At 44.9% G+C, this 20167-nt stretch overlaps 1 protein-coding gene across 1 annotated transcript in view; it reads left to right on the forward strand.

Moving 5' to 3' along the window:
• The window catches only part of LARP7 (La ribonucleoprotein 7, transcriptional regulator), a 69401-nt gene that overhangs the window by 4781 nt on the left and 44453 nt on the right, over positions 1-20167 (forward strand). Inside the window, exons 2-6 of the mRNA XM_077476751.1 lie at positions 3241-3450; positions 10610-10710; positions 11569-11652; positions 12619-12783; positions 19740-19848. Coding sequence (XP_077332877.1) covers positions 3243-3450; positions 10610-10710; positions 11569-11652; positions 12619-12783; positions 19740-19848 — 667 coding nt within the window. The 5' untranslated portion in view covers positions 3241-3242. The remainder of the gene's footprint in view (positions 1-3240; positions 3451-10609; positions 10711-11568; positions 11653-12618; positions 12784-19739; positions 19849-20167) is intronic.

A 20167-nucleotide genomic window follows, 5' to 3' on the forward strand; every position in this document is an offset into this window, starting at 1 on the left:
AAGTGAGAGGAAATCTCCCCTAAGGAGAATGCTATTTTAGAGTTGTCCCCAAAAGAGTTGCCCCATCCGAAGATTTGTTCTCTAGTCATATTCCATCGACAACATAAAGTACTTTCAGTTTCTAAAGGACCACATATGCCATTGTACCTTGCAAGTACAAGCAGTAATGATGTGTTTTTTCTTGTGCTGACACTGTCGCCTAAAACTCCTCCCTTTTAGCATCTCTGTAGTTTTAGATTTTGACCATAGATACACTTAAAAATAACAGCTTTAACAAAATATAAACTTACTTATATTATTGCTGTATTTGGTCACATTAGGAATGTGTTTATGCAGACTTGCAGTCTGCACAATGCTGTAGCATAGAGGCAAGTATGGATGTTTTTTTTTTTTTTTTAATATATATATTTTTTTTTATTCCCATACTTCTAAGGATCTGGCAGGTATTGGCTTAGGGGATTCTAAAGGTTGGGGCGACCCAAGCTTAAGGGCCCTTAATAGTCGGTCAGGGGGTCCCTGGCTTGTCCTTGTCTATTTAGACACAGAGCTGTGGTTCGACCCCCAACCCCCGATTGGCTAACTGAATTTGATTTACATCAGCGGGAGCCAATGGCGCCGCTGCTGTGTCTCAGCCAATCAGGAGGGAGAATCCCGGATGGCCGAGGGACTCGTGGACTTCACTAGAGAGAGATGGGGCTCAGGTAAGTATTGGGGGGTGCTGGGGCGGTTTTTTAGCTTGATGCATTAAGCTAAAAAAAACTGCCTTTACAACCCTTTTAAGAGTTGAGGGGCAATTGGCTTAATGGTCATTTTAAACTTTTAAAGGTTCAGCTCTTTTGCTTAGAATTCCTTAAGGCTACTTTCACACTGGGGCGCTCAGCGCGCTGGCGGTAAAGTAGCACTATATTTAGTGGCGCTTTACCGTCGTTTTGATCAACCGCTAGCGATGCAGTTTTAACCCCTGGCCAAAAAAGGGTTAAAACCGCCCCCAAAGCGACACTGTAGCGACGCTTTGCAGGTGGGTTTGGAGCTCTGCCAAAATGTTTTCAATGGGAAGGGACGCTTTAGCAGCCGTAAATACAGCGCTCCAAAGATGCGGCTTGCAGGAATTTTTTGACCGTCCTGCAAGCGCACCGCTCCAGTGTGAAAGCCCTCAGGGCTTTCACGTTGGAGAGCACTGAGCAGCTCTTTCAGGGCGCCTTGCAGGCGCTATTTTTAGCACTTTAGCGCCTGCAAAGCACCTCAGTGTGAAGGGGTTTAAGGGTCAGGGGGTCCTTAGTTTAGTGGCTCTTGGGGTCGGTAAGCCCCAAGGTTAAGGGCTGTAAGGGTTTGAGACCTTTAAGGGGTTCTTAGCTTCGAGTCCCTTAGAGTTTTGGGGTTCTTAGCCTGGGGATCCTTGGTGTTTGGGAACCTTCAGGGTCGAGGGGTGCTTAAGGCTATTTTTATTTATTCAGGACTTGCAAAGTGCTCACAGTTTGAGCAGTGCTTTACAATATTAAGTGAGACAGTGTAGTTACAATACAGTTCAATACAGAATGAATAGGAGAGCTCTGTTTGTGGAGCATTCTATTCAAGGATCAGGAAAATAACTTCAAAGGCTGCACCTTTTAAAAATAAGTAGCCAAAGGTAGACATTGATTTGCCTATGAAACATTTTTCCCCTTGGACATTTTCAATTTATTGTCATCGAACATTACTTTCACGGTTGATATTATTTTATTTATTTCTTGCGACAGATTGATAGAAATAGACTCCTTTTTTTTTTTTTTTTTTTTTTTTTTTTGTCAAAGTTAAAACGGATCTCTATAAAGTAATTGTTTTAAGACAAAAAAATGTAAACCGTGGAAGGAGGCACTGTACATTTCTACATCTCAGCCTTGTTTGAAGTAGGAATGCTATAAGGAACATTTACAAATACATCTACGAAATACAAATGACAAGTTATATAATAAGGACCCTTTCGCATGTGTGGACTGTTCGGATCCGCCTGTCGGCTTTTTCAGGTGGACCTGAACGAACACTCCATACATCCCTATGGAGCAGTGGATTGGATGCCAGCATGACATGTCCACTGACATCCGATCCGCTTCGCTAAATCCAGTCTGATGGAAACCCTATTTTCCATCCCTCTGGTGGATCATATGAAAATGCACAATCAATCGCTAAAGAATCAAGATCACGTTTCTACCCCCCTAGCAGTCTTAAAGGAGAAGTATGGGAATCTTTTTATTTTAATTTTTTTCCCCTAATCATACTTACCTAGGTGGATGCAGCATTGGTCCAATGCTGCATCTGTCCCCCATCGCCTCTTCACTGAGAACAGAGCCACCAAACACCATCAATGGCTTGGTTCTCTCAGCTCCCTGAGAGGGGACCTGCTAACTGTCAATCAGCACCTCTACTGCTTTGCTCCTCCATGCTCACTGGAGTGCTGACCTGTGGAGGGGCGGGGAGCGGCTGTCTCATCTTCTTGCTGAGAAGCTGACACTGCCATCAGTCCAGGCACCTGGCGAATCCAGACTTCCGAAGTCGGGATGACGTGGTGCCTGGACTGATTCCAGTGATGTCCGCAGAGAGTGGACTTCAGACAAACAAGCTCATTTTCTTGATTCAGTGCAGAGAGTTCTCTGCTCACATTTGATAGCTGCCAAAAAAAAAAAAATAGGCAACCTGCCAAGTTTAGCTTAGGTGAGATAAAGAGAAACGTAACAATTTAGTTCTTTAGATCAAAGGGATGATCTGTCTGTAAATGAAGGAAGTTTAACCAATTAAATACTAAACCTATTGCTGACACTTGTTGCTTACAAGTTAAAATCAGTATTTTTTGCTAGAAATTTACTTGGAACCCCCAAACATTATATATCTATTTTGCAGAGACTAGAGAATAATATCGCAGTAGTTGAAATATTTTATGCCGCACTATTTGTGCAGCGGTCTTTCAAACGCAATTTTTTGGGGAAAAAATACAGTTTAATGAATTTTTGAAAAAAAATAACTGAACAGTAAAGTTAGCCCAATTTTTGGGGATAATGTGAAAGATGTTGCACTGTGAGAATATCGATCTTTATTGTAAGCAAAAAAATTCTCATTTTGATGCAAAGTTGAAGTGCTCAAATATATGAATTGCTAAATCTTCCAACAGATTATTGGACTACACTGGATTCAACCAAGATTTTTTATTTATTTTTTGGCAAACGGATGCCATTCCTCATTGTAAATTCTGTCTTTTCATACTGACAGGGATGACTGATATGGAAATGGACACACCAAGGAACAAGGTGAAAGAAGATGAAAGCACAGAGGCAAGGAAGGAACGGGAGAAGAAGAAACGCTCTAGAGTAAAACAGCTACTGGCTGACATTGCCAAGCAGGTGGACTTCTGGTTCAGTGATGTTAACCTTCACAAGGATCGCTTCTTGCGGGAGCAGGTTGAGAAATCCAGAGATGGTTGTGAGTCCTATTGTGTGATTTATTTTTTTTATTTTTTTATTCTTTTATTCCCGTGTCAAATGTTTTGGATATTTTAAAGGATATCTAACAAACTTGCTGTAACTGCATAATTAAACAGCAAGAAAGTTACTAATATGTCATAACATATTTGGGGATCTAACCTGTTTATATTATTCTATGAGAACACATGAGAAATTAGATGATGGAAGTCCAGTGGATGTAGTTCATCCAGATTTTGCTAAGGTATTTGATACTGTACTCACTGTATAAAATATTTTAAATGTTAAACGGATGTAACATGTTTTTATGCAGCATACACCACTCGCCCTCTGATTTCCCCCCCCCCCCCCCACTGTGACACAGGGGGTTTCTTCTCCCTGCACCTGCTTTCACAACTTAAAATCGGTTCTGCCCGCACAGCTGAGTCATTCATTTACACCTGTATTTACGTGAACGTATTAAAATGTTTATACGGTACAGCATCAGATTACTTAGCAAAATCTAGATGAACTACATCCACTGGAATTCGATCATCTAATTTTTCACATACTTCCTCATAGAACGATATAACAGTTTACAGACTACAAAGGGAATTTTAAATGATTCCATCAGAAGCAAACTTTCTCAAAATGTGATTTGACCCTTGTATAACAATATCAATATTTCTTATCGTACATCATGGGACACAGAGCCATAGTAGTTACTTTGTGTATTATAGGCCACCTTCAGGTGATGGACACTGGCATGCCCTAAATTAAAAAGTGCATTCCCTATATAACCCCTACCACTGGTGGGAGAACCTCCGTTTTTTCGCCAGTGTCTAAGGTGTTGGTCACGAGTGAAGATGTGCTGTGCTGAGCTCCTCTGGAGCAATCCTTGCTGGGGCTAGCCATGCAGACCAGATCCATTCAAAGTGTATTTTCTCAAATCGCCTTTCAGGACAACCCCGGAGAGAGTAGCTCCACCTTGCAATCAGGAAACACATGCCCACTTTAAAAACACCTCCTCCTCCTCCATGGCTTCAGTTATTGTGTTTCCTCCTTGGAGGAAGCATGTGCCTGAACCAGGGAGAGCTACACTCTCTGCAGGGGAGTAAGGCTTACCTTTTGTTGCAGGTTGTTTCTCTTTGACCCCCAGCAGCATCTCCACGGGGAGAGGACTCCTGGAGCTCCTGGTCCCGCCATCTCACGGGAGTAAGGACCCTCGGAGTGCCGGCGTCGGGTGCCCGGTGTCCGCTTGTTAGCGCAGGGAGGGCTCTGTTGCTGGCGGAGGCCGCTGCAGGTCAGCGGCATGGCTCCGTTTTCGGCGCCGGGTCCCGGGCGGCGACGGCGTCGTTCACGGTGACGCGCGGGCGCTCTGAGGGGGCGTGGCGCCGTGGTTCAGCGCCTGGAACGCAGGGGTCATGGGGCGGGTCAGGTGACCGTGTGCTTCCGCTTCCGGCCGGCCTTGATGACGCGGCGGCCGGGAAAAATTTAAAATGAGAGCTGTTTGTAAAAAATAGCTGCCTCACTCAAACGATGGAAGAGTGCAAGCCAGCTATGGCGGAGACAGGCGCCCCCAGCACCGGTCCAGCCCAGATACGTAAGGTGCACTGGCACCCTCTGCTTTACTGTGGGTATGTCTTTGTTTGTTCCCCCCTCTTGGGGGCCTGTCGCTGCAGGTCAGAGGTGGACTTCGCTCTGACCTTTTGCAGCCTAGTTCTGGGGTCTCACTAGTAGGTCTGTTTGGTGGTGGGTCTCTGCACTGGCTTGGTGTTAAGCAACTGGTTGTTGAGAGCTTTTAGTGAATTAAACCTGTATGTCGTTTCAGGAAAAATCACTAGGAAAAGCTAGACCAGGTCAGAGAAAATGTCCTTCCTGCAAAACCCCCCTCAGAGATTCATGGCAGAAGGCAATGTGCAGAAATTGTATCAGAGAATTGGTGGAAGAGGAAACATCTCAACAATATAAGGATTTGTTTTCTTCGGTTAAAGAGCTGACAAACTCTTTGAGTTCAGTCAAGTCCATCCTGATACAAAACCCTCCCGCACAGACCGAGCCTCAGAACTTACCGCCCAGCCCCAGGGCGTCGTCATCCAGACAGGTGGAAACTGAAGAGTCTGGAGACGAAGGGGGTAGTACTCTCATCTCCTTCAGGGATTCTGAGGAGGAGGAAGAGGAAGAAGATAGCAGGGGCTCCAAATTCAAGCTATCACTAGAGGAAGTAGATGATATTTTAAAAGCAATCTACACTACTCTAGAAATTCAGGAAGAAAGAGTACAACTGTCAGTTCATGACAAAATGTACCAGGGGTTGGACGAAACAAAACGGCGAGTTTTTCCTGTCCACAGGGTCCTCTCAGACTCAGTGAGAAAGGAGTGGAAGGACCCAGAAAAAGCCCCTTTCTTCTCTAAAGCTCTCAAAAGAAGGTTTCCCTTCGAAGATAAGGACTCAGAGGTTTGGAATAAGAAACCCAGAGTCGATGCAGCTTTCTCGCAGGTATCCAGCGAACGGATCTAGCCTTTGAAGATATGGGGATCCTTAAAGACCCAATGGACAAAAAAGCTGACTCCATCCTTAAAAAAGCTTGGGATGCCGCGTCAGTCAGTCTAAAACCAGCAATGGCAGCTACGGTGGTGGCCAGGAATCTGGAATGTTGGGTAGAGAAGCTGAAGAGCCATATTGAGGCGGGGACACCCCGCAAGGATCTCTTAGAGTCCTTTCCACTGATCCTGAATGCAGTCAAATACATGGCGGATGCATCAGCAGAATCAGTTAAACTGGCCGCTAGGTCTTCGGCTCTTGTAAATTCAGCCAGGAGAGCAGTTTGGCTGAAAACATGGTCTGGGGACACTGCCTCTAAGGTCAAGCTGTGTGGTCTTCCCTTCTCGGGTGACTTGCTCTTTGGTCCTGATTTAGAGTCTGTGCTGGATAGAACAGCCGATAAAAAGAAGGCTTTTCCAGTTAAGAAAAAGCAGATGGCTAAAAAGAATTTTCGTGCTTTTCAGCAGTCCCATAAAAAAGACCAGGAGCACAAGAGCAGATGGGGTTCACAGAAGGGCAAAGGCAGGGGTGGAGTCCTCTTTAGATCTCCCCCAGAGCAGTCCCCTAAGAACAAGTGACAATATCTCCCCAGTGGGGGGGAGACTGTCAGCTTTTCGCGAACAATGGGACAGGCTGTCTCCAAATCTGTTCGTGAAGAGCGTTGTCGATCAGGGGTACAGGTTGGAGTTTTCAGAACCACCCCCGAGCAGGTTTTATGTGACAACATTGCCAAGGGATCAGGAGAAGGCCTCTGCAATGAAGCTGTTGTTACAGGAGCTGATACAGCAAGAGGTTCTGATTCAAGTCCCAGTAAGCCAGCAGGGCGGGGGTTTTTATTCACATATTTTTCTGGTGAAAAAACCCTCAGGGAAGTACCGTCTAATCCTGAATCTGAAATTCCTGAACAGGTTCATTCGGTACAAACATTTCAGGATGGATACAATTTTCTCCATCACAAAGCTGTTGACCCCAGAATGCTTCATGGCATCCCTGGACCTAAGGGATGCCTACCTTCATATACCAATTCATCAGGCATCGCAGCAGTTCCTGCGCCTGGCATTGAAGGTAGGGAGTTCGGTATGGCACCTCCAATTCAGGGCTCTGCCGTTCGGACTCTCGTCCTCTCCCAGGGTCTTTACGAAGATTATGGCAGAGGCTTTGGAACCCCTGAAATTGAAGGGGATTCCAGTTGTTCCTTATCTGGACGACCTTTTGTTTTTTGCAGACTCCAGGGAGCAGGTCCTAGTCAATCTCCAGAGGGCCCAGTCTCACCTCGAGGGCCTGGGATGGCTTCTAAACCTAGAGAAGTCAATCCTGACCCCCTCACAGGAAATGAAATTTCTGGGGTATACATTAAATTCGATTCTCCAGAAAGTTTTCCTGCCGTTGGAAAAACAGGAAAAGTTACAGCTAGCTGTACAGCGGATACAGAGCAACCAGACAGTCTCAGTCAGGATGGCTATGGCAGTTCTGGGCCTGCTTACGGCAGCAATCCCGGCTGTTCAGTGGGCCAGGTTCCATTCCAGACCCCTTCAGAGGGAGGTTCTGTCAAGCTGGTCCCATCAGGATCCTTTGGAAAAACAGCTAAAAATTTCGTCAAAGACGAAAAGGGCTCTTTGGTGGTGGAGAGACCAGGCAAACCTCTCAAGGGGCCTGGTGTGGACCTTTCCTGTGGACAAGCGCCTTACTACAGACGCAAGTGCCTGGGGCTGGGGAGCCCATCTGGATGGTCAGACATCTCAGGGGGTCTGGTCCAAACAGGAAGCTCAAAGATCATCCAACTGGAGGGAGTTGAAGGCGATCTTTCTGGGTTTAGTGGCATTTCAGCAGAGTTTGAGAGGCCACCATGTTCAGGTGTTGTCAGACAACACAACAGCGGTTACCTACATTATGAAGCAAGGGGGAACCAGAAGCAGGAGCTTGATGGAGCTGGCCAATCTGTTGTTAGCCTGGGCAGAACAGAACACAGCCTCACTATCGGCAGTGCATCTGAAGGGCTCTCAGAATTTGTTTGCGGACCTCCTAAGCAGGCGCAAATTGCTAGAGGCAGAATGGAGTCTGAATCAGGAAGTGTTCCTGATGATCTCCGAGGCCTGGGGGGTTCCTCAGGTAGACCTTTTTGCCAGCCAGCAGAACTCAAAGGTGGACAGATTCTTTTCTCTTCACCGAGGAGATGCAGCAATAGGGTTGGATGCATTCGCTCACCCCTGGCATTACCAGCTGTGCTATGCCTTTCCCCCCTTTCCTCTAATTCCACTAGTACTGAGGAAATTCAGGGAAGAAAGGACAGACTTAATACTAGTCACTCCTTTTTGGCCAAAAAGACCCTGGTTCGCGGGTCTTCGAAACCTAGCCTCGAAGCCCCCATGGAGGTTACCACTCAGAAAAGATCTGTTATCCCAGGGGACAGTAAGTCATCCAGAAGTGGAACTCCTGCAGCTAACCGCCTGGTTTCTGAGGAGGACCTGTTAAAGGCTAAAGGTCTCTCAGATAAAGTAGTAAAGACCCTGCTGTCCAGTAGGAAGGCAGTTACACAGGCAATTTACATGAAGGTCTGGAAAAAGTTCAACTCCTGGTGCAGTTCTAGAGAACTCAAGGTCAAGAGCACGGTGTCCGTCTTGGAGTTTCTCCATGAAGGAATGGAGAAGGGTCTCGCAGCCAGTACCCTGAAGACTCAGGTGGCTGCCTTATCAGTTTTCTTTGAAAAGACTTTATCTAAAGAAACTTTAATTTCTAGATTTTTTAGGGCTCTTGCTCGAAATAGACCAGTAGCCCTTAAAGACTTTCCCAGTTGGGATTTGTCTACAGTTTTACAGGGTCTCTCGGGAGCACCGTTTGAACCCTTACAAGAAGCTTCTTTACAGAAGGTGGTTTTAAAAACAATCTTTTTGGTGGCCATCACCTCGGCCAGGAGAGTCAGCGAGCTCCAAGCTCTAGCTATTACAGAACCCTTCCTTAGAATTTATCAGGACAGGGTGGTACTGAGGACGGATCCAGCATTCCTACCGAAAGTATCCTCAACTTTCCATCGATCACAGGAAATAGTGTTACCTACATTCTCTGCAAGCCCAGCAAATGCAGGAGAGGAAGTTTTTCACACATTGGATGTGAGAAGATGTCTTTTACAGTTTCTGAAAGTTACTAAAGAATTTAGAAAATCAAACGCCCTCTTTGTGATATTTTCTGGATCACGCAAGGGGGAGAAAGCTTCTAAAAGTACGCTGGGTAGGTGGCTTAAGTTGGCTATAACAGAAGCCTATAAAGCAAAAGGAGAAATACCTCCCTCAGGTATTGCTGCCCACTCTACTAGATCCACGGCAGTTTCCTGGGCTGAAAGGGCCGGTGCCACGCCTGAACAAATCTGCAAGGCTGCCACTTGGTCCAGTTATTCGACATTTCTCCGGCATTACCGGTTAGATCTACTGTCTGCAGCAGATCAGGCCTTCGGCAGGAAGGTACTGCAGGCAGTAGTCCCGCCCTAGGGTAAGTTTCTCGGTTATCCTCTCCGGGGTTGTCCTGAAAGGCGATTTGAGAAAGACTCAGTTAGACTTACCGGTGACGGTATTTCTAAGAGCCTTTCAGGACAACCGCTACTTCCCTCCCTAGGTTATGCTTAGTAAATGTATTAAGTTCTACCATGGTGTTGTGCTTTCTGTGCTTTGTTTTCCAGCGTCGGAAGGCCACAATAACTGAAGCCATGGAGGAGGAGGAGGTGTTTTTAAAGTGGGCATGTGTTTCCTGATTGCAAGGTGGAGCTACTCTCTCCGGGGTTGTCCTGAAAGGCTCTTAGAAATACCGTCACCGGTAAGTCTAACTGAGTCTTTTGGCCTAATTGAATAGTACCGGGCCTCGTATCTGAAGAAACAAGGTCTTGCCTGTAACACTTCTCTTTTTAGAGAGCTGGACCCCGGGATCTAGTACTTTTTGGTAGTAAGGCCCTAAAGTTTACTGGCGGAGGTGCTATTACAGGTCCAGGATTGTGGGTTTCCTCAAGGATCCCCAGCTCCTGAAGGTTTAACGGAACCCACCGTGAAGGGTGAAGATTGGGTCTGTTGGTTTACCTCAGAAAACTCTGCGGTGGGAAAGGTAAGTGGAGTTTTCTAAGAAAATTTTCTTATGAATGTCTCCTTTAAATTAGTAAGTGTTGTTATGCCTATGTGTCACCACTGAGGGCTGTATTGAGCACTTGTGTCTCATGCTTCTCGGAGCTCACGTTTGTGTCAAGGAAGCAGCAAGTTTCTCTTCCTCCAGTCAGCAGCAAGACCTCTGGTAAGTCGGGGGGGGGGGGGGTTCTCTCCCCCCACCAGATGCACCTGTGTGTCGTTTTTTTTGTTTCCCTTTTCTCGGGGAAAGGCCGCCAAAGGATTTGAAAAAAAAAACGCCACGCCGCTCGGCAGCTTCCAGACCCCCGCCATTCCTCCTTCCGCCCGGTGGATCCCATAGGATAAGGAGCCCATGCTCACGCGGGGAAAAAGCTATTTTTTTTTTTTTTTTTTTATTTCATGTTTGTACATTCATCACGATAGGAAAACTGTTTCTAAAATGTAAGAAGAATAATTCACGACAAAAGAATGCATAGATGATTGCAAACACCGCAGTAATATCATGTCGTCTGTACTTTTTATTTTTTTTCCAGTCATTGATATTTCTCTACTGGCCTCGTTTAATAAGATGAAGAAACTGACTACAGATACTAAACTTATTGCCAGAGCGGTCAAGAATTCTGTAGTTGTGGAGGTGAGTTGGTTTTGTACAGCTAGTTATGTCCTGAAAGCGACAATGGGCGTGTGCACTTTGCAAATGAAAATGCTCCAGAGCTTAGTAAATGAGGTGAAGCTTCGCTTTTCAAAGAAAACCCAATCGCATGGAAGGGAAAACTGTATTTTTGCTTGTACATGATTGGGTGATGAAAGTAAGCAGAGTTTCCCCTCATTTATTAAGCTCTGGAGCAACTGCACTTGCAAAGTGCACAGTCTATTTGTCTTTAATAAATCTGCGCCATTTTTCCATTACAGCTGGCGGCAGCACTTGGTGAAACGGGTATGGGTAGCATGTGACAACTATAACATGACTGCTCCTTTTCTTACCCCAGCTGAAACTAGGGATTTTATTGTCGGCAAGTAAGCTTAGTATAACTGGTTTGGGGTGGGGCCCTTTGCAAAGACACTACATGGGCAACGTGACAGTGTTTCTTTAATATGTCTAAACTATATATAACACTGCTACTTAAAATCTAATTTTCTGCAATGTATTCCAGGGTTAGAGAAAACCTGGGATGTGCTGATATGTAGGTACGGAGCATCTCCCTTGGTTGCTGATTCTGGCCCGCTCTCCCTTTTTCATTTCTCATTCCTGGTTGGCGAGGCAGCCAGCGAAATTGATCGGTCAATAGCGAGCGCTGAAGGGAGCAGTCTATAGGTGCTGGTTGCTGTTTGTATATCAGACTGTCCCAGGTTTTCTGGTGTCCTATTAAGCTCTTAAGGAAATCACATGCACTGATCATGGCAGTTTTTATATGTGTTTTAAATGCAATGATACCCTCCACAGAGAAGTATATCTATTCCTTTTTTTTATATTTTATTTTTCCTATTTAAGATGAATTTAGAAAATACTAAAGTCAGGAGAAGGTTTCCACTTGGGGAAAAACCTGAGGATGTGGATGACCGTACTGTATATGCAGTAAGTGGTTCCAGCTCTTCTACTTTTAAAGAGTATATGACTACTGTGTGGGGTGTGTGGGTTTTTTTTTGTTTTGTTTTTTTAATTGAAAATAAATTGTGCAAAGGAAAGGCACAAGGACGTAGACCAATGATGGTCACCAGTTGGGCAGCTGTATGCGCAGTCCTTTTGACACTTCTTAGGATGAACGGTGACGTAAATATCAGTGAATTCCATATTCACCATAGTCTATAAAAGACAAACCAATGTTATTTCCCAGAAGAAAGTGTAGTTTACAAGGCCAGTACAATTTTTGCTTCCTTATTTGGGCACATAACAGAAAATGTGGTTGCTGGCTAATGGTGAATATGTGCAATGATGTATGTACAGTGTGTGTGTATGTACTGAAGCAGATTTAATGTCTACTCGTAACTCCTTTAATGTATTTAATGCCTTTATTGTATTTAACGTAAAGCCGAGTTCCACTCAAAAGTGGAACTTGCCCATATCAGTCTCCTCTTTAAATTGTTTTTCCAACCCAACAACAAAAATGTAATACAGTATATTGAAGCTTACTAGTCCTTAGATGTGGTGGCTGCATTTGTTCTCTTCATGTTGTTTTTTTTTTTTTTTTTTTTTTACTTTTTCACTTGGTGATCCTGCAAATATCACACTTTATGTCACTGTAGTGACTGTGCTCATTCACTGTACTGTATCTGTAATACAAACCTGCCTTCCTCTTTATCTCCATTACATAGGGGGTGGGGGAATTAGTAGTTTGGTAGAGGATTGCTTTGAAAGAAACAAACCTTCCATTTCATTTCTGGCAAGGCAAAATCAATGTGTATAAATTTAAAACTAACCCAAATCTAAGGGCTGGTAAGCTGCCATTGGCATTAAACATACAGTATTTCAAACTGTGCCCAGCAGTTTACTTGGCTTTGCAGAATACTAGTTCATGGTTTTTATGTATTTTTCTGTTTTTAGGAACTACTTCCAAAGAATGTTACCCACAGCTGGATTGATCGTGTTTTTGGTAAATGTGGAACGGTTGTCTATATTAGCATTCCCAAATTCAAATCTACAGGTGACCCAAAAGGATTTGCATTTATTGAGTTTGAGACTTCAGCACAAGCTGCTAAAGCAATTGAGGTAATGCCTCTCATTTTTTATTAGATCTTACTGTGTCAATGAGACATAACTTCCTTAACCATAAATTAATCTGTTGCACATTGGTCAGCAAAAGCAGTTTTTTGGTGTTTTTTTGTTTTCTTCTAAGTGGTGTCTTGTGTGAGTATAATCCTTAAGGCAGACACTAACAAATGCTGCTGCGTGGAAATAATAACATGTATCCATAATTTCTCCTAATTGTTGACTTCTCAGCTTTGCTGGGTTAGTAAATTCCATGCATGTACACAGATTGAGTCCCTTAAAAAAAAACATATACAGCCTGTTTTGTCTTTTAAGGAAATATGTATTGAGTGACGTTATGGTAAATTTCATTAGACGCCAGTCTTAGTTTTAGCCTTACACTGATATTTAGACTCCCCTCTTTAAAAAAAAAAAAAAAAAAGTTTTACAAAACAAACATCTTATACCAAGTTACAGATACAGACAGTGATCAGATTTGTGCTTGCATAACATTGTAGGTGTAGTTTATCAGCAGCAAACGTGACAGTCATTTAGTACATTCCCTGTGTCAGATTCTTCAAGATTGTCACAAGTATACTCACTAAGAAATACATGGGGGGTGGGGGAGCCTATTGTCTTCCATAGAAAGTTGCTAAGACCATAGAGTATAGCGTGTGATCAATAAACAATTAGTGGGAATAACACAATCTTGAAGATGTTATAAAGGATTCCATAGACCTTACTCAATAGTCAGGTGTTCTGCCTTTACTCGTGCTGACAATAGTTTATCAAATTTTTTAGGGCAGTTCCTTTCCAAATGTTTATATAGCGGTAATGCTGCATTTTACTAATGAGTGCCAGAGTTGTTTGATTGGCGGTTGGGGTTGATTCCATTGCAATAGTATTGCTTTTCTAGCGTAAAATGCGGTATAAAAAACAAATAATTTCTTCCCCCAGGGGGCCTCTGGAAAGTCAGATACCTAGCAGGAGAGGAATCGGGCTGTATCGAACAGTCAATTTTGCAATATTGTTTGTCAGTGAGAATGTTTGTTCCAAAAAAAAAAACACACCACTTCCCGGCAGGACCAGACTAAGTGCAAGAAATCCTCATTGTCCAATCCACATCTGGGGCAGGGTATATTCTCGCTAAGCGTGCTGAGGAATAATATGGAGAAACTTCAATTGTATGAACCTGTCTCTTGCTGAATGCCCTCCTACCAGTCATCGTCCGTTAATTCAGGAATGTCCTTCTGCCAAAGCTTTAACAGCTGGGAGACCTTAGACGTGTTCAGAGCTGCTAGCGTATTGTACAATATGGACAGTGTTCTCTCACCCTCAGGGGATCCAAGCACACCCTCCACCTTTGACACTTCCAGAACTATCGGAGCAGGAAACTGAGATCGAAAGGCGTGGCGCAGTTAAAGAAACCTAAAGAACATGTGGTTCGGTAGGCTCCTATCTCTCTTCAGAGTGTCAAAGGGGGTTTAGTTGTCCCTGCGTCATTACATCCCCCAGAGTGGTGACCCCATGCATGCCCCTTGAAATGGGGCAAGTGAGGGTAGCCCCAGAGGGGAGTTGCCGGGGACCATTGATTGGATCCCACACGCTTTCTATTAACCGTGTCCCAAACCTTGAGGGTCGCACCCATAGGGATCGTTATATGTGGATTGGATCGGTGGCCTCTATGCACCAGGTTCCTCAGTTCCGTGTATGAGCCAAGCAGCGCTGCCTCTAGGATGGATGCAGGTTTGGCCAGATTCTCTGACAGCCACCATTTAACAGTTACCAGGACCGCGGCCCAGTAATATTTCAGGAAATGGTAGGGCTAATATACTAGGAAATTGTAAAGTAGTTTTTGCTACTCCTAGGAGCCTTCCTGTTCCAAACAAAGGAATTAATGATACTGTCTAGTTGTCTAAAAAAGGTAGTCTGTATAGGGACAGGGGTCTGTCGGAAAAGGTAAGTAAATTTTGGCAATACAGTCATCTTGATTAAGTTGACCCGGCCCACCGGTGTTGGAGGTAGGGATTTCCACGTATTCCATCTTTGAGACAGTTGATTTACCATTGGGCTCAGGTTAAGGGCAACATATTGTTTTAAATCTCGATGTATCTCCACTCCCAAGTATTTAAACCTGGGTATCCCTTCCGGAGCTGCCCACCTGCCTGTGAGGTGCCGGTTCCAGACTGGAGAGGGAAGGGGACTGACTTTCCCCAATTTTATACAGACACCTGAATATTGTCCGAATTCATTAACAACTGAGAGAGCCGCCTGTAGGGAAATACCATCGTTTCTAAGGTACAACAAATTGTCGTCAGTGTATGATGACACTTTTTCCTGGAGGGGTCCCCGGACAATCCCCCTGACCTCAGGTACAGCTCGGCGGACAGCCATAGGTTCAACTGCTAGTGCAAAAAGCCCCGGAGATAGGGGGCACCCTTGTCTGATCCCCCTGCTCAGGGGAAAGGGCAGGGAGAGAACCATACCAGTACGTACTCTGGCTGTCGGGGCTCTGTACACTGCCCTGACCCAGGAAACGAAGACCGGGCCGAGCTTGAATCTGTGGAGAACCTCCCAGAGAGAGTCCCACTCCACAGAGTCAAAGGTCTTCTCCGCATCAAGGGAGGCCACCACCTAGTCTCCATTGCCCTCTCCAGAGGCCAAGACAGTGTAAAACCTACGAATGTTTATATCAGTTCCCTTCCCTGGCATAAAGCCTGACTGATCCTCATGTATTAGGGTGAGTATTACTTAGTTTAGGCGATTAGCAAGAATTTTAGTCAGCGCTTTTGCGTCAGAATTAAGGAGGGAAATGGGTCGGTATAATGAGCACAATTGGGGGTCTTTCCCCGGTTTGAGCACTATGATGGCTTGTGCCATAGAGGAAGGTAGGGCCTTATTAAATGTGTCATGCAGTTTAGTTGCCACCTCAATGGGATAATGCCGAGTCAGTAGCGGGGTCTGGGGTTAATCTGTCCAGAGCTGGGTTTGGAGGAACATTAAAATCCCCAGTGAGGATCACATTATCTGTAGGGAATTGGCTAATCAGGGTAATTACTTTTTGTAACAGGGAGAGATTGGCTGAGGGTGGCAAATATGTACCTACCAACACCATCTCTGTCGTATCCATTATAGCGTGTTACACTATATACCGTCCCTCCGGATCTATGATCACATCAAGGGGCTCAAAGTTTAGGGACCTGTGTACCAGAACATTAACCCCCCGGGCATAATATGGAGTGCGTGGCATGGTGGTGGTGGCCCACCCAAGGTCTCTTTAGGCCCATTATCCTACCGCCCACTAAGTGCGTTTCCTGGAAAAATGCAGATATAAGGTGTATATTTCTTAAGATAATCAAAGACCAGGGACCTCTTGATTTTATTGTTGAGCCCCCTGACATTCCACGACAAGATCTTTATTGGAGCCATATCCCTGGATGGCCAAAGATATCACCGGGGAACCTAGTATGTCTGAGACCCAGAGGGAGCGGTATCTCGCACCACACAGAGCCCCCTCAGGGTCCTCTTGAGCATGTGTATGCTGGTATTAGATCAGAGAGCATCAAGAAACAATCACCACTTCTGCTGACATAGGTCTGTATGTAATATAAGGCACTTAAACATGGAAGAAAAAAAAACACCCATCCCACCCCACACCCCAAAATTTTAAACCACAGGCTGTTTGAGTAACCAAACTTAAACCAACTCCTAGTTAGGAGAAATCTCCTAAGGGGGCGTGCGTAACAATCGGCACACCTTAGACACGGTTCTCAACTTTGGAGTTCAGGGACTCCATCGCACCTAATTCCGTATTTTCAGTTCTTAACTAGCATCCTACACTTAGATTACTCTAAGGGCACAAACTTGGTTACCACAGTTTAAAACATAACCTCTGTGAAAAAAAAAATAGCGAAGTTAGCACATTAACAACCAACCACGCTCAAATTTTGAGATATAACTGAGGAGGAAGCTATCTCGCCCCCATCCCTTATCTTAGTCCGGAAAATCCAGTGGTGACACAGGGTGCTTGTCAGGCCCTGACTGTGGCCCTCAAGGTGAGCAGTGACTGTTTCAGTCTTACAATCCCAGCAACGTGACAGGAAAAGAAAGAGGGCAGCCACGATCCCTCCTGCCCCAACCTCGACACCCCTCCCCACTCAATCAGCCTGCATGGGATCCATGTTCCTCTCTGGGTCTGCCGGGGAGGATAATGTAGCTTTATAGTTTGGAAGTTCTAAGTCCTCCAGTGTACAAGAGTGTTAGGGGGGCGGAGGGGGCAGCACTAAGCAGTCAAACGCTGCTGGGCAATGTAAATGCAACAGGCCGCCTGCACTCAATAAAGCAGGTTATCCTGCAAGTTAATGCTTAGCTCCACACAGTTCCAAGAGCCAGGGTGCCATTGCATCAGTGCATAAGGTATCTCCGTGAGGACCAGGGGAGCCCAGTCTTTCATGCCTCTGGGTCCCATACAGTGGGTAGGATGATAGAAACAAAAGATTGTTGTACTTACCACTGGACATAGCAGGTGAATTAGGACATCTGCAGTATTCGACAAAGGGAGGGTCAGCGGTCACGAGGCAGGGATTCATGCCATCTGGATGCCTCCACCGGGGAAGTGAAGAATTTGGTAGTCTCGCAGTCCACAACCTATGAGTCTCACCAGGAACATCATATTGTATTTGAGCTCCTTGGTACATAGCTGGGCTTTAACCTGGTCAAATGTTCTGCGTTGCCTCTGTTTCAACAGAGTAATCGAAACATGACGCAGTTCTCCCACTTTTCTTGCTTCCTTCAGTACCAGGTCTTGGTCCCTAAAATTCAATAGACGGAAAATGAATGTACGTGGCAGAGCACCTGGCAGGCCACGAACCAATGGCATTCTGTGGGCCCCTTCCACTGCAAAGTGAGGGGAAAATGGCGCCTGGGGGAGAAGTGTGCGCAGTAAGTGGTCCGTGTATGCCTCCAGGTCTCATCCCTCAACTCCCTCTGGATGGCCCACTAGTCTCAGGTTATTCCTGCGATTTCTGTTTTCCTGGTCTTCAGCTGGGGACTCCAGAGTTAATTTTAACCTGCAGTGTGCGGAGGGAGGAGGTCTGGTCTTGGAGCGTGTCTTCAGTGTCCCCTACCCTCCGCTCCGCCTCCGTCAGCCTGTCCTGGTATTTGTCCATATCACATCTTATTAGACCCATTTCCAGCTGCTTTTACTCTTTTAGTGATCAAAGTGGTTTGGCAACCTGCTATTGCCTGCATGAGCACCTTGAATTGCTCCGATCCCAGTGGAGGAGGCTCGGCTTTCGCCGTCTGGGATGCCATGTTCGTGTGTGCCGCTCCACGTGGGTCTCGGAACTGCGGCGGCATTTTGGGAGCTGAGTGCTTCCTCCTCTGTGCACCGGAGTTCCCCCTTCGCATGCCTGACCTTAGTCTCAGCCTTTCTGACAGAGCAAGGTGACTGTATAGCCCTGAAAACTGGATAATTATGCCTACCAGGTGTGGAGCTCCTGTCCCAGACATCCTATTGGGTCACCATCTTGACCACGCCCCCTCCAGGCTCCTCTTGTACTGAAATGGCTTAGTCTGATTTCACTGCACACCATGGGCTTCTCATAATGTGCTTTAGAAGCTGTAGGAAGTCAGACAGAGCCCACCTAATTTCCTTGCTGGAGGACATTCAGCATCATCTATTTCCCTTTTATTTAGAGGATTTCAGTTCAATGAAATTATAGAGGCTCATCATGAGTGTTGCCTAGGAAAACCTAAATGCAGCCTGTCTAGGAATGCCCACTCCACCAGGCTAACATCCATCCAATTTCATGTTTGCGTGATTTCTCCCAGGAGCCAGCTCACTGCTTGCAACAAGGCTGTGGGCTCTTGAGAGACCTACTGAAGCAGGGCGCTGTGATATTTTTAGGAAGCTATGTATGCCATTCTGCTGGCCCCTCCACCTGCCATAATCTGCCATAGGTGAGCACAGAGACCCAGTGACCTTACTGGGTTGAAAGGGGGGTACATTATGAAAACGGTATTCTTTAAAAACTTAATTTGCATGTTCATTAGGGGGAAAAGGAGACCTCAAGGTAAGCAAAATATAAACGGATTGAACTTCGGGTTTGGAAAAAAAATTAATAAAATTCTTATCGGTACTAAAAATGTTATGACTCTATTATAGCATACATTTAGTGTTACGTTTTTGTGACTTTCTCAACTTATTAAATCCCTTCTCCCTTTTCTATGTAAAATGCTACAAAGTTTGTCAGTGAGATGTGTGTTACCAATCAGAATTGGCTAGTTGTCTGTGCTACCTGCTGGCTTCTAATGGTGAGCGCATGGAATTTCCATGAACATTAAAGACAGTTCCTCATTATTTAGCAAAGTGACTTTGAAACCACTGTAGACTTTGTTGACTCGATGGTCCATTCACCCTTGTCAGTTTTCTTGTAGTGAAAATGCATTTCAGATAGAACGCTCATTCATACTTGTGTGCAAATCATACCTATGTGATGCAGCTTAGAATATCTCAAGACCCTTTCAAGCACATCCAGTGACAATTTTTTTTTATGTGTGTGATTGCATGTAGAGTCCCTGATCTGCAGTTTACCTGGCTGCTCCCACCGAGATACTGACATCTCTGAACCCAAGAATATTCATAGCTGAGCAGTTCCTTGTTCATTCCAATTTCCCATTCCCTGGTCTGTGGACCACCACTTTCCATCCTAAATGCATACACTCAGAGCTATACATCAGCCTACTTTCTGGTATTCCAATCTGAATCATGTAACTCATAGGATATTAGCAATGATTACAAGCCAGTTCTTTAAGTAATACTTTATTGCATATTATGATGTTACATTTATAATGCTTGCTTTATATATTTTTGTATACGTGTATGACCTCGGCCTTTTGTTTTGTATGTTTGCAAAAAAAGTTTTTGTTGTAAAAAAATTTTTATTGTGGGTTTTTTTTTTGTTTTGTTTTTTTAGTACTTGAATAATCCTCCAGAGGAAGCACCAAGGAAGGCTGGGATTTTCCCCAAGACTGTAAAGAACAAGTACGTTCCGGAGTTAAGAGTCTCTGAATCACGGGAGCTTGGTATGAGCTCAGTTTTGCATATGTATGTGTTGTGTTAGTCATCTGTTTGTTATCAAGAGTTAGCATTGTTCCCAGTTCTCGCTTTGAGCTAAAGAACAACCCCCTTACCCATGGTATGGAGAGGTGAGGGTGTTATGTAGTTCTAATATACTTCCTGTCCTAGGGCGTTACAGTTATGTTTCTACATACATGCATACATACAGTACAGTGAGCATAGTGACCCCGAAACAGAAAGTGATCCTGCAGGATCACCAGATGAAACTAGGGGAATAAAAAAACGAATGCTGGCGACAAAGCTAAGGACTGGTAAGCTATATTT

Source organism: Lithobates pipiens, unplaced genomic scaffold (genome assembly GCF_037356315.1).
Source record: "Lithobates pipiens isolate NorthernLeopardFrog02 unplaced genomic scaffold, aLitPip1_a1.2 Scaffold_13, whole genome shotgun sequence".
NCBI lineage: Eukaryota > Metazoa > Chordata > Amphibia > Anura > Ranidae > Lithobates > Lithobates pipiens.